The 12,458-nt window shown below is 52.2% G+C and overlaps 4 protein-coding genes and 1 non-coding gene across 5 annotated transcripts; 3 read left to right on the forward strand and 2 right to left on the reverse strand.

Moving 5' to 3' along the window:
* Positions 1-467: 467 nt before the first annotated feature.
* Positions 468-3,366, reverse strand: EI97DRAFT_503566 (alpha/beta-hydrolase). The gene is made up of 2 exons (XM_033802789.1): positions 2,972-3,366; positions 468-2,911 (listed from the first exon to the last, which is right to left on the reverse strand). Exons 1-2 carry the CDS (start codon positions 3,061-3,063, stop codon positions 622-624), a joined length of 2,382 nt encoding a protein of 793 aa, XP_033650822.1. The 5' UTR covers positions 3,064-3,366; the 3' UTR covers positions 468-621.
* Positions 3,367-3,731: 365 nt separating this feature from the next.
* On the reverse strand, positions 3,732-5,737 carry EI97DRAFT_383901 (uncharacterized protein; the record flags this gene model as incomplete). The annotated part of the gene is made up of 3 exons (XM_033795936.1): positions 3,732-5,111; positions 5,170-5,315; positions 5,434-5,737. 3 exons carry the CDS (start codon positions 5,735-5,737, stop codon positions 3,732-3,734), a joined length of 1,830 nt encoding a protein of 609 aa, XP_033650823.1.
* Positions 5,738-8,374: 2,637 nt separating this feature from the next.
* EI97DRAFT_503568 (uncharacterized protein) lies at positions 8,375-9,046 on the forward strand (the record flags this gene model as incomplete). Its single annotated transcript, XM_033802790.1, has 2 exons — positions 8,375-8,672; positions 8,931-9,046. 2 exons carry the CDS (start codon positions 8,375-8,377, stop codon positions 9,044-9,046), a joined length of 414 nt encoding a protein of 137 aa, XP_033650824.1.
* A 1,477-nt stretch (positions 9,047-10,523) lies between these two features.
* Positions 10,524-10,621, forward strand: EI97DRAFT_t81. The gene has a single exon. It is a non-coding gene; the product is annotated as a tRNA-Asn (tRNA).
* Positions 10,622-11,022: 401 nt separating this feature from the next.
* On the forward strand, positions 11,023-11,851 carry EI97DRAFT_160406 (uncharacterized protein). The gene is made up of 2 exons (XM_033793336.1): positions 11,023-11,183; positions 11,248-11,851. Exons 1-2 carry the CDS (start codon positions 11,139-11,141, stop codon positions 11,683-11,685), a joined length of 483 nt encoding a protein of 160 aa, XP_033650825.1. The 5' UTR covers positions 11,023-11,138; the 3' UTR covers positions 11,686-11,851.
* Positions 11,852-12,458: the final 607 nt, after the last annotated feature.

Consider the following 12,458-nt stretch of genomic DNA (forward strand, 5'->3'; position numbering starts at 1 on the left):
CTCCCCTCATCGTGTGAGACCTCTCTGGCTGAGTTTACCTGGTGAGGGCAGCTCACAGCTGGGGAAGAGGGCTGAAAGTGATGATATCATGTCTGTCAGAGCGGTGCGCTGATTGCTGGGGAGAAGGCTGCCGGGCGGAGCTAGTGACAGCCACAGGAACCTTGGAAGGTTGAGGGCTGGCGCGGCACCAAGGAGCGCACTTTGTTCGAGTTGTTAGCCGTGAACTTTGTCCAGCAGGACTCGAGGAAGAGAATTGTGACTGCGACTCTGTGGCGATGTGAAATTTGCGTTGCGCTGTCGTACATTATTGTACCTGCACCTGCATGCATGCAAAGTCAGGGGAGTGACAGACCCATGCCGCTATGCCCCATTGAGCATTGAGATGCACCCCCTTGTGACTTGGGTCCCCTTTTGGAGGATGGGCAACTTTGGGCACTTTGCTGTATTATGCACATGGGATTCGCAATGTTACTGTGATGGAATTCCTGAAATGTGCTTCGCTTCGTATGTCTCGTGGCCAGGAGGCCTTCGTATGTATGTACAGTACAAGGTAGCCCCAGCGTAATCCTGTCCAGGTGTCCAGAGGATACGAATCCCCCTGATACACCCATCAGTCAAGCCTCAGTTGTCGTCCTCTGTCATCACCCCCTCGCCGAGGAGTCCCCCCGCCAGACCCTTCATTCTCCTACTCAGGAGATCATCGTCACTGGCCAGGCTCACCAGACTCTTCCTCCGTCCCTCTTTCTTCACCCTCGTCCTCGTTCGTGGCCGACCTCGCCCGTTGACATGTCCCTTCTCTCTGGGCTGCCGTATGCTGCTACCATTTGCAGGCAGAGATCCATTGGCACGGGCCGGACTCTCCTTGCCCTGCCCTTTTGCAGCACTCGACGGCTTCAGCACTGACATCTCGAGAGGTCGGTCCTCCTCCGCAGACGATGCAGTCCCACTGCGATGATGATGCCGCCCACCGCTCAGTCCATCCACGGCTTCTGCCAACCCAGCAGTGGCTCCCGGGCCAAAGTAGTCACTTCGTTCACGGCCTCGTCGACGTCCGGCTCCGTAGTACACGGCTGGTGTCTCTGCTTCATTGGTCGCGTAAAGTTCCTCTTGCCGCTCTGCCCAAGCGAATGCCTCGGTCATCCACTTGCCGCAGCGCAGAATGTACTTCCATCCCTCGGGGAACACGCCAACAAACTGCAGAAACCCATGGCTGATCCCAGGGATCAGATCCACGTTGACCCAGTCTTCATCGCGGAACTCTCCTCTTGCCCAGTCGAGACCGAGCTCCCTCGCTGTCACCCACTGTGCTCTCTTTGCTTGTCGGAGCCGGCCTGCGAAGATGACTGTGTCGTCAACAAGAGGATCTCGCTCTCCGGTAAGCATCCAAGTGCGCGGAAACCTAGCAAGCAGTGCTTCGGGTGCCAGAAGAGGCGATAGGAGGAAGTCGGTGCTGAAGTCTGGACGGTTATGCGGACCAATGTAGAGGATAATCATAGCGCGCATCATCTCAGGCGTGAGTATGCGATCATTGAAGTAGGATATCATACTGGACATGGCAAGGCGCGTCTTGATGGTAGTCGCAGGTGGTGCTGGTGCTACGGCTGCCGCAACCTGGGATTTATCAGACGTCTTCGCAGAATCTGAGAATGGCGATGCCCCGCCATTGGGAGCATCGTTTTGTGCACGCAATTTGGCGCTGGTAGCTACTTGGTTGATGGTTACGGTATCCACGCCGGTGTGGGCAGCAGAGATATGGATCATGGTTGGAGGAGATGTCAGAACGGCAGCGGAACCGGGATCTTTCGAGGTGTCGTCGTGCCCGTCGTCGCTCTCCTCGTCGGAGGAGGCGCCAGGAGTGTTTGGTGCCAACTGGCGGTATTCGTTGCTTTTGTGGCGCAAAATCCGGCGATTCGTCTTGCGGACTCTGGGCTCCCTAATCAGAGCCATCTGCTCGTCCGTCATCCAGTTGCCTATGTTCATATCCAGCGCTGGATAGATGAGAACAACGCCAACGGGAGGCGGGAGTTCCTGCTCGCCTTGCCACCTCCTCGTCTCCGTTGATCCGGTCTGGAGGATCATCAAAACCATGCCAACGGCAAGGTTACCACCGGCCGAGTCTCCGGAGACCACAATCTTGGGTTCGTACTCGCCAGACAGGCCCATACATCTGCCCCGACTCGCAATAAGGGTGTGGTAGACGTCGTAGCACTCGTTGAGCGCATAAGGATATGGATATTCGGGCGCTTTCTTGTAATCCAGGCTGAGAACTGGAAGCCCGTATTTCCCCGCCCAGCCCATTAGCTTGTCATCGTGATTTCTCGGATCCATGGCAACGAACCCCCCACCAGGGACATCCAACACGATCTTATCATGACCTTTGAGCTCCGAGAGCGGTCCATTGAAATACAGCCACGCAGTCACAGGCTCTGTATAGGAGCTCTCCCGGGGCCTGGGTATCCGGAGCTTCCGCGGGGGATACCACATGAGGCGGGGCCGCATCAAGCTCGCGAGAGCCGCTAGATACGGTGTTGTGCCTTTGTTCCAGCTAACGCGTAGGTGGTCCACGGTCAACGTCGCCCTGATCTTCCTGACCTTCTCGTCGGCTTGCTCGGCGCATATCAAGTAGTATACACTGAAGACGATGGAAAGAAAGTCGCGGAGACCTTTCCTCCGGATCCTCATTGCGGACCAAAAGCCGGCATCCAACGCCGTCGTTACCCATGTTGCGCGGAAATACGATCGGGAGTATAGGTTCGCCAGAGGCTCAGGGCATTCGAGTCCCACAAGCTTGCCAAAGTTGCGTGCGATGTAAAAGTACAGTAGAGTAATGACAACGGTTTGCCATGTTGTGAGCCTGTCGGAGAGAAGCGCGGATATGCGGCGGATATAGGGAGGGCCGTGACGGTGTCCACTTGTTGCTGTCAGTAAAGCATTCCTGCATATGGTTCAAGATGTTCGAAGTCCAGCATACCGGGATAGGTAGAAGGACCAGAATGATACTACTGCCAGCACCTGGGTCTTTCGAAACTGCACCGAAGGCCTCCCAAGTACATGGTCTATCATGTTCACGAGCGGACAAAGGAATCGTATATGTCCCTATAGGGACCAAATCGACAGTTAAGTACCCAGGGCTAGGTATCGGCGTAAAACTTGGATGAATGCAGAGGGAGCGTACCGGGAAAAGAATACGGCCAAGGGAACGGGGATCGAGGTAGAAATGAAGGTGAAGAGTCAAGGTCAGCAACTGCGGTCCATGGTAGCCGTACACTCCGGGGTCCAGCCCACCCAGTGAGAGGGCCTTGGAGAGGCATTTCCTCCATGTCCGCAGTGATGGGTACAAGCATGTGACAGAGAGGCCACCTGGAGGGGCGACGATGACATGTGCCTACCACCTCCGGAAACAAAGCCGGATGTCATGCGCCCCACGCCAAGCCTTTATTAGCCACAGCTTTGACAGAAATCGGCCTAGTTTTCACCAGCCACATTCACTGCCCAGGTGGTTTTCGGACGCTGCCACAGTGAGTTTGTACTGTTTCAAGGTTCAAGATGCGAGGATGGACTACTGGTGGTGATAGCCAAGCTGATATAAGCCAGCCTGGTAATGAACGGAAGTCCAATGTACCCTATTGCCAGCCACGATGCACTTTTGTAGAGACAGGCCAACCTACTGAATGCGAGGAACGAAAACAGATATCTCCAATGCTGAAATAAAGAAAGGGAAAAAGAACATCTCACTCAACCTTCGCCTTATTCGTCACATCGCGGATCCACTCCCCAACTTCAAACCCAACACGCCTGAGCGCCGCGGCTTCAAACTTCACTCCTCTCTCTTTCCTCACGGTCAAGCATCTCACATCCTCGTTGAGCTCCACAAGCTTGGCATTGCCCTGTTGTGTCTGAGCCGACTCCTTCGCATCCTGGTACTGGGCATTGGGGTCCCGGATGTAGATGGTCAGGTCCGGGCCTACGGTGCCTCGCCACAGCGTCGCCATCCACTGCCAATGATCCGTCGGACTGTATGCATCCGTGATGGGGATCCGCGAAGTGTAGGCGTTGGACGCATTGAGCTGATATGTTGGCAGAAGAATGACTGGATTCTTCTTGGGCTCACCACCATCTTCCTTGTCTTTTTCCTTGTTGGAATCGGGACTTGACACGGGCGATGTAGCTACTGGGGTTGTGATGTACTGGATCATCTCCTTGCTCTTCCCATGCCACTTTTTGATCAGATCCAGATAATCCACAAAAGTAACATCCTTGGTGTCCGGCTTCGGCACCTTTGGCGGGTCAGCAACAAGAACTTTGTAATCATTGGTCTTGTCGAGATCATCTTTGAGCCACTCCGCCAGTGTTTCGATCGCCGCAGGTTCGTCACCTTCGATAGCTATGATTGCCCCGCGTACCTGAACTGCCGGGCTTGTAGGCCCGGGCTCCTTTAACGGAGGAGTTATGCGGCCGAGGACCCGGACCTTTACAATATAAGGAACACTCATGACCATGGCTTCAACACTCCGACTCTGGTCATGCTGACTGGGGACGTGGACACTGAGGTCCAAAGACATTCTGCGGGTATCACGGGGCGTCCGCGGAGGCGGTTGCATAGCTCCTGTATTGGGCGGCGAAGGTCGCGCGTGATTGAGAGCCGGGAGCGAGTCACGGCGAGCTGCGGGATAGTACACAGATCGCCCGTTAGTTGTAGGCGGATAGTTGTAGCGTCGTCTTTTCGAATCCGGTGTACCAGGACTGTACAGCATCGAAGGGGCGTCGCCTTGGCCAGGTGAAGGCACTTGGATGTTACTGAGACTCGAAGGCCCGACTGGGGCGCGCCGCCGGTATGCTGGCGACTCAAGACTAAGGTTGCTCATAGGAAGGTAACGGGTAGTGGGAGTTGGAACGTCGGTCGAAACAGGCGGAGGCAGGTTCCGGGTGGCAGCAGGCGTGAAGGGACTTGTAGGAGTCTTGATGCTGCGTCCACCACACTTCGGACAGCGATATTTGTCGACAGTTGTATGCTCACCAGAAGGGTTCAGAGGTGATGATCCTGGCTTGCCAGGGCGCCGCGGCTGATACCGGTAGTCGGGATATTGTTCTTGGTGCTTTGCTTTCTCTTCCTGTCGTATTTGTCAGACTCGAAGCATTTTGCACATACTCGAGACCATCTGATTATACCTGTGCCAGTCGCTGCCAAACTAGCTTTTGTTCTGGGCTTTCGGAGTTCCACTGCTCTCCGATAATCTTCGATATGTCTGGGTTTGCAATTCCTGGATTGCGGGCGACGATCGCCTGCTGGTGGTGCTGCCGATAAAGAATAAATGCTACATAGAACTCAGCGGCTGACGTCTGACAGCGAACAAAGCCACGACTCTTTGTTCAACTCCGCATCCACTACCGTTCCTAGTGATCGATCTCGGAAATAAGAACAAAGAAACTCACCATTTCTTGGGCGGGGTATTTTTGGTTCTGGCTGGCAAAGGCAGACGTTGACAGGCTCTCCGGATCCATATCCCGTGGTCGTTAGGCGGCGGGGCAATCTGGAGTCTGTTGGAGTGTCTTCGATGTTGTCTACGTTTTCCTCATCTTTCCCCGTAACGAAATGTCTTTTGCGCGCAGTCTGGGGAGACTGTGGCGGAGATGGCTTCTTGATGGAGTGCCTGGTAGTTCGAATTGGGCTTGCAGGTCCGCTCTCTTTCCTCGAACTTGTCTGTGGAGGTGCCCCTGAATGTTGTATATCGTCCATCCTCGTCTCGGACTCGGTATGACCGGACTGCATCTTCACCCGGGTGTATCGGCGGGGAATGTTGTAAAAGGTCGCAACCGGAGGAGGGGATGGAGGACAGATAATAGGCGGAAGCACACGACCGGCAAGCATGATGGATGAATTCAAGTGTCTTTGAGGCAATGTTCATTGTAACGTGGAGAGATAACGATTTATGGTGTCCGGAAGTTAACTCTCTTTGTACCTGCACCTGGAGGGACCACTTACCCGCCATCGCGCTTTGATCGGAGCTGTGGATGATCCAGTAATATGATTGTCTCGGGCCTAGGCGGGATGTCCGAAGGCGTTCGCTTGGGTTTCTTTGTTCTTGTCCGCATCCAAAAACGGCAAAGGCAGCCATGCTCAACCAGTGAAACATTCGTCGGCGGGGTATGCAAGGAGAACAATAATGCGCTCGAGGCTAACAATAATCAATGAGTATTTTCCTAAGGCGGAGCTGAGTACTCCTAACGCGGGAGAGCGACACCTCAGTGTGATAGGGACTATGAGGTATCCGACGAGAAGAACAGATGTGCTGCCTCAGAGGAATTCTTCCTGTGTGAAGTGCACCTGTTCCAGCTGCGCCGTAACGCATGATTTGTTCTTTGAATAACTGTCCAGGCGTCCATTGGTCCGGCTTCTTTCCCGCTTGTTGGTCTTCAGCGCGCCAATGCATGGCGCTGTTCGTCAATGAAACAATGTGTTTGTCTGCATGGCTGATGTTCATCTTCGGCTACTGATGAGCAGGCCGAAAGTGTCCTTTGTCCAGCTCCTCGAGCTATATGTGATTGCTGGCTCCATGGGGTTGGAATGTTCCGATTATCCTCAACCCTCTCAACACCCTCTGCTGATGCTATTAAACTTACTCCGCCGCTGTAGGAAGCCTGGATACGTTTGGTTGTGTCAGATCTCCCATTCGAGAGCAGGGATTGCCCTCTTCTGCAACCGACGAAGGCGACAGTGCCATTCTGGATAGGCATGACGCTCAAAATCCAAAATCGAGCAAAACGGTTACAGAGACCAAGGGAAAGTTAGCAAGTGAGCGTCGAGAATTTCACCTTTCAGAGTCCACCTTCCACTTTCCTTGAAATTATCTGTTTCGAGTGGAGGATGAGCCGCTGTCTCAGAGTTTATTGTGTCTGAGACGACGGTCTTTCGCCTTTGTCAGGTATCGGGGAGATGCCATAGCCAATGAGCGTCTATACATACCATCCCATGAGCCCTCGTCCCGGCTTGCAGTTTCTTGGGAATGCCATAGGAGGACATACGTATATGATGAACCAATGGTCGAAGCCGGTGGGAGGTGACAATAAAGAACAACTTTGTAAGTCGGGGCGGGGCAGATGCTTTGTTTACGATTCTGACCACAAGTAGAGCCAGATCCTCCAGCTTCTGGTGCGGTACATGTGCCGGATGCAAATCGAACGGGAAGGGCAAGGTTTCTTGACTGTCCACCGATTGTAGGCGGCTTAACCTAATCGCCCAGTCTTGCCCCGATCGTGACAACGCAGCAAAAAGAAAAATCAATCCGGACTTTACAGAGACAGTGTTTGGGTTACAATGTAGTTTGCACATGCATTGCTCGGGTAGGATAGGGGTTCGCCGCTTTTGCTGCAGGCTGTTTCGCGTCGGATCCGGGGATGTCGGGAGAACTGCCGTGATCTGGATGACATATAGACGGCAAAATGGCTGCGAAACGGCGTAGCGGGCACCAAGCAAATCATTCCGCGAGGAGTTGAGGTGTGGAGCAGTAGCAAACAGCTGCAGCGGAGGAGAGAGACAAAGGTTCACCACCAGCGGCCGGAAAGCAGGTCAGTTACCGAGAAGCACGGACCACACGGAGTACCTCCAATGCCTTAAGCTTGGGGACATGTACACAACCTCACTGAAGATTCAACCAAGTACCCGAATACGCCGTTAGAAGGCCGTTTTGAGATTCCAACAGGCAAGGCTAGCCTCATGTCCGGATGCCTCGAGGCTACGGCGACAGCGCAATCTGATATTCGGTTTGGGTAGGTAGGGAAAAGCAATATTTATGGAGTCTTGGGCATCAATTGCAAGGGACGTGAAAAGAAAAGTACGTCGGTATCTTTTAACGGCGGTTCTGTAGGAGCGGGCACTCTACGGAGTAGAAGCGAACATTTCGGCGAAGACCGTATTCTGCGCTTGGATGTGACTTGGAAGTTCACACATCGACACCACGGGGACTTCCAGTCGCTTCCATGATTGTAGTCGTAACAGGGAATGTATACCAACTTCACGAGTTTGGCATTCGTTCTTATGATACGTTTTTGGCACTGCATCGTCATGGTTCACATCACACTTTTGTACATTCCTTAGTACCTGCAGGTATCGAGCATGTGTTGCCAGGGGCTCTTCCATGATGGTTTCGGTCGATCCATCACAGCTTGACATTGAATTTCCACGTCTGGCCTTAGCTCGTGGTATGTATAAAGGCACTCCATGTATTCAATCTCCTTTGCAGTATCGCTCTTATAGTATCGCTTTAGTTACAACTGCATCGTTCACTTAGTCGAATCCTCACCGCATCTACTCCGGCGTTGAAAACAGCACCCCTCGATAGCTGCTTGACACACAGACACCAAGAGCTCAGCCAGAATGTTCATCCCCTTCCCATACACCGGCGCTCACTACGAGGAGTACTGCATTCACCACCACGTACCAACCAACGGCCCTTGGATCAGCTTCCCTGGTCCTTGGGGTGGCCCTGTGCCATCTCACTATGCACCCCCTTACGGTCCTTATCTTCCGCAAGTTGGGGGCTACACCTACGGAGGTTTCGCTGCTGGACAAGTTCCTGGCTTGATGCCGCCCATGCTGGGATTTGGTGGTAGCTTTGGGATTCGTGATGAGTTTGGTATTCAGAGGGGCGATTGGGCTGGGCCGTATTGTGGAGGTACTGAGGGGAATATACCGAATTAAGTCATGGGCTTCAGCAGGTGCGCCGTGGAAGTGTATACTGCGACATGTTTCTGGGCTGTGGGCAGGTTACAAGGAAAAGGAACATTTCACATGCAGTGTACATTGCTCCTTAAACCTCATTCTTTCGAAGCGTGAGAGGAAACCCTTCCAGTCAAAGTGCCCATTACCTCCACGTTATCAGCTGTTACTAATGAGTTGTTCGTGCTTTCAACCGCACTCTACTTTCTTCTAGGCAGACTCATCCCCTTCCTTCCCTCATCCTCCTCAACTCCACCTCCTGCTCCTCGTCTTCCTACCCAACAAGTCGGCACATATACATCTCTCAACTCGATAACTCCTGGCCTATGAAGCTCTTCCTCCTCCTCAACAACCTCAACCTCCACACTGCTCTCCCACACCCTTCCTTCTCCACTGTCTCCTTCTTGTGCCGCTTTCCTTCCGTCTTCCTTTTCCGGATTTGTCTCTTTCGTAGCATTCTCCTCTCTCTTCCTCTTCTTCTTTGCTAAGGGCGCAGTTCCTTCTCCCCACTCAACAGCCTCGATGGCCTGGATGACGGCGCGTTCGCGACGTTTTCGACGTACGCGCAGGAAAATAAGGAAGAAGAGGGTCAGGAGAAGAACCGTGCCGAAGATGGTTCCAGTGAGCGTGAGGGCGAGTTGGGTTGTGGTCGAAAGGGTCCTCCGGTGAAGAAGGTGTGCGGGGTACTGTGTTTCCAGGTATGAGTGTGAGATCGAAGAAGAATTGTGCGATGCTCGAAGCGGCGCTGTGTATATCGATGATCGGTGCCGGCGTAGTGATATACAGGTAGAGATGTGATGGCTCTTCGGATTGCGGGAACACGGAAAGTCGATCTGTTTGACATGTTGAGGAAGATTCCCTTGATCGAATGGAAAGGACTCGTAGACGCCGTACACAGCCCAGACATTCTTATCTCTTAAGTACGAAGAGAACGTTTGTCGGAAATGTGCCAGCATTGTGAGAGGAGTGTACACTTTTGAGAGAAGCTGTCTGAATGCTCTCATCATGAAAAAACTGCAAAGGAGATCCTGCTCATATGCTTGAACGAAGAAGTAAAAGGGATAATGGGAAACCGTGCGGGGAAGGAAACAAAACAAACATGTCCCTGGTTTGCATGCATGGCAAATGTCGTGCGTGGACGTGTACCATACTGTCACTTTGGCATTTTAGATGTTTGGGGCGGGAGGGGCGCTTTGTGTGACATAGAGCGCGCCCCGTCCATGCACACCCTATTTCATGAAAAATGGGACGAAGAGAGTTAGGTGGATCGAAAGCTACCCTAGAGTAGGTGAACAGAAAATCAGTTCAAGTGACAATATTGCATTGGGGTTTATATTATCCTTTCTGGTGGGTCACTTCTGATCATGGTCGGTTGGCGTAGCAAATTCGAACACGCTTATGGGATCCCAGTTCAGACTTGCGCGAGATGTACAACCTGGTACAGCATCTGCTGTGTGATGATGGTCAACGGTCCTGCTCTCATTTCGCCGCGCTTTTCCGAGATTGTAGCGATTGCTGAAAACTCAAGCTCACTTGTGGGCTTCAAGGTCATTTCCATTGAACTCTTCATCACCGTGTTCCTTCGTTCCGAACCCTACAGACGAAGAGGCGATCCCTGTCCATAGCACGCCGGATTCCTCCGGCATTGGGTCTTCTAGCGAACGCCGGCGTCTCGCCATTTCGCCCGTAATTTATTATACTTTCCTCGCCGTCTTTCCAATGTCTTCATCCCTAATGTTGTCACGGTATTCATTGTCTTTCTGTTATAAATTTTAAAACTGAAAAAACTTCTAGACAATTCTTTCAATCCTCCGTGGCGCAATTGGCTAGCGCGTCTGACTGTTATTCGAATTACTTTGGATCTCAATAATCAGGAGGTTGGTGGTTCGAGCCCACCCGGGGGAGAATTCTACTTTTTTCTCTTTTACTTTTTCCTGTTTCCTCCCGATTTTTGACATGTTTGAAGCGACCTCAGGGGGTCCGCAACAATCGCGGTCCCATTTATATATTATTTTACAATCTTGCCCCATCAGCTACTTCCATGTTCCGTTGACCAGTTCACTTCCGCCGAGACAATTTCTCCTCCACGCAAAACAGGAGGACTCGGGACTGCTGGCAACAAGCTCCTATTTACAGCACCTGCCGTCAATTGCGGGTGCGGATGGAGAATCACAAAGCTCGCAATTATGAACCTCGAATGATTACCGACGAGCCTAGGTTTCTAACCAGACCGGGACACCAGCGACAAGTTGGATTGGGGTGCGCGGATGACGAGCCTATCGTCAGGTCGACTTGGCTATATCTTCCGCAACAACAATGCGGAGGCTTCGAGCAATGGACCTAAAACTCCAGAAACAAAGATAATGGATGGGGCTGGGAGCAGGGGCCGTACATGTGCACGGACAAGTCTTCTTCTGCTTGAATGTCACTGTTAAGAATCCGGGGGTACCGTCACAGAAGTGTGCTTGTACTGTACTATTTCACGTCTCAGTATACGGGAAAGGAGCTAACAGAGAATTCATACAAGCAAGACGACGACTGAGGTGAAATGCGAGGCCAATGAAGTCGTGCTCGAGCACGCCATAACTGCCATCGAACACCTCTCCAATATTTTGCCCTACCCTAGGTACGTTGTTCTTCTCCAGGTACCAAGCTCTTCGGACGCCAGATGCGTGACCGCCCTGATTCCCATTCGCCGACTACCTACCTCCGAGAGAGACTCTTCCCGCCTATTCCCTAGCGTAACCTTTCCATGGTTTTCTACTGTAATCAGATCGACTGCCGAAAGCGCAACTCAAAAGAAAAGAAGTGGAACTAGTGAGAGTGCGCCAGACCGCATCATCAGCTTTGTGTCGAATAAAAGCTCACTGCCTCGCTCAAATGCTAGCTCTGTACCTTTCCCTATACCAACTGGTCGATGGATGAGGGTGAGAAGTGTCCGTTCTGAGGCACTGAGAATCATGGGTTAGCAAGTACAACGAGCTGCCTCAAGATGTGGTTGCTTTGATAGACAAGTGAGAATGGCCGCTTCACACAGTGCGAGTTACACCAGAGACATTCTGAAGCCGGAGACATGGAAGATTGCGGTTGAACGCATGAGGCGAGGAAGGTCATTCCTTGGTTCCAATAGCATCCCAGATCATGAAATATACCAGATATTCGCTACACTAACAATCATTTCCGTATCACGATGATATCCAGCTGTCTCATTCTCGCCATTGACGGCTCAGTGACCACGCTACTGTGCCGTACATTATCAGGTAGGCTTCTGTAATTCAAAGAACGCTCCGGAACCCGTGCCACAACGATATACAACGATATATGACCAGTAAACCCTATGGTTGCTTCTGTCATCCTGAGCGTTCGCTAAAATCGACACACTGAAGCGGGGGTGGGCACCGTGCCAACTAACTCGTAAGCTACAAGTATCAAGTTCGAGCATAATTTCCTTTCATATTCGGACATCACAGCTGCGATTCACTCCACCAATGGTCGTGTCTAAACAGCTCAGGTGAAGATCCAATATGAGAGCACAATTTTAGTGTCGAGTGAGGGTGAACATTTGGAATCGTCCCGTGGGCCGCAATTACTAGACAGGGTAGGCTTTGGGAAACCCCTAAGCTTCGTGGTACTTTTCTTCGTATTCACATTCCTTAAGAGGGTCCGGAGGGGAAGCGCTGATTGTGAACGGGGAATGCTGAACATACGGAGGCTAGTTTAGACGTATGGTATTGGTGCATAG

The sequence above is a fragment of the Westerdykella ornata genome, assembly GCF_010094085.1.
Source record: "Westerdykella ornata strain CBS 379.55 unplaced genomic scaffold EI97scaffold_28, whole genome shotgun sequence".
Classification (NCBI taxonomy): domain Eukaryota; kingdom Fungi; phylum Ascomycota; class Dothideomycetes; order Pleosporales; family Sporormiaceae; genus Westerdykella; species Westerdykella ornata.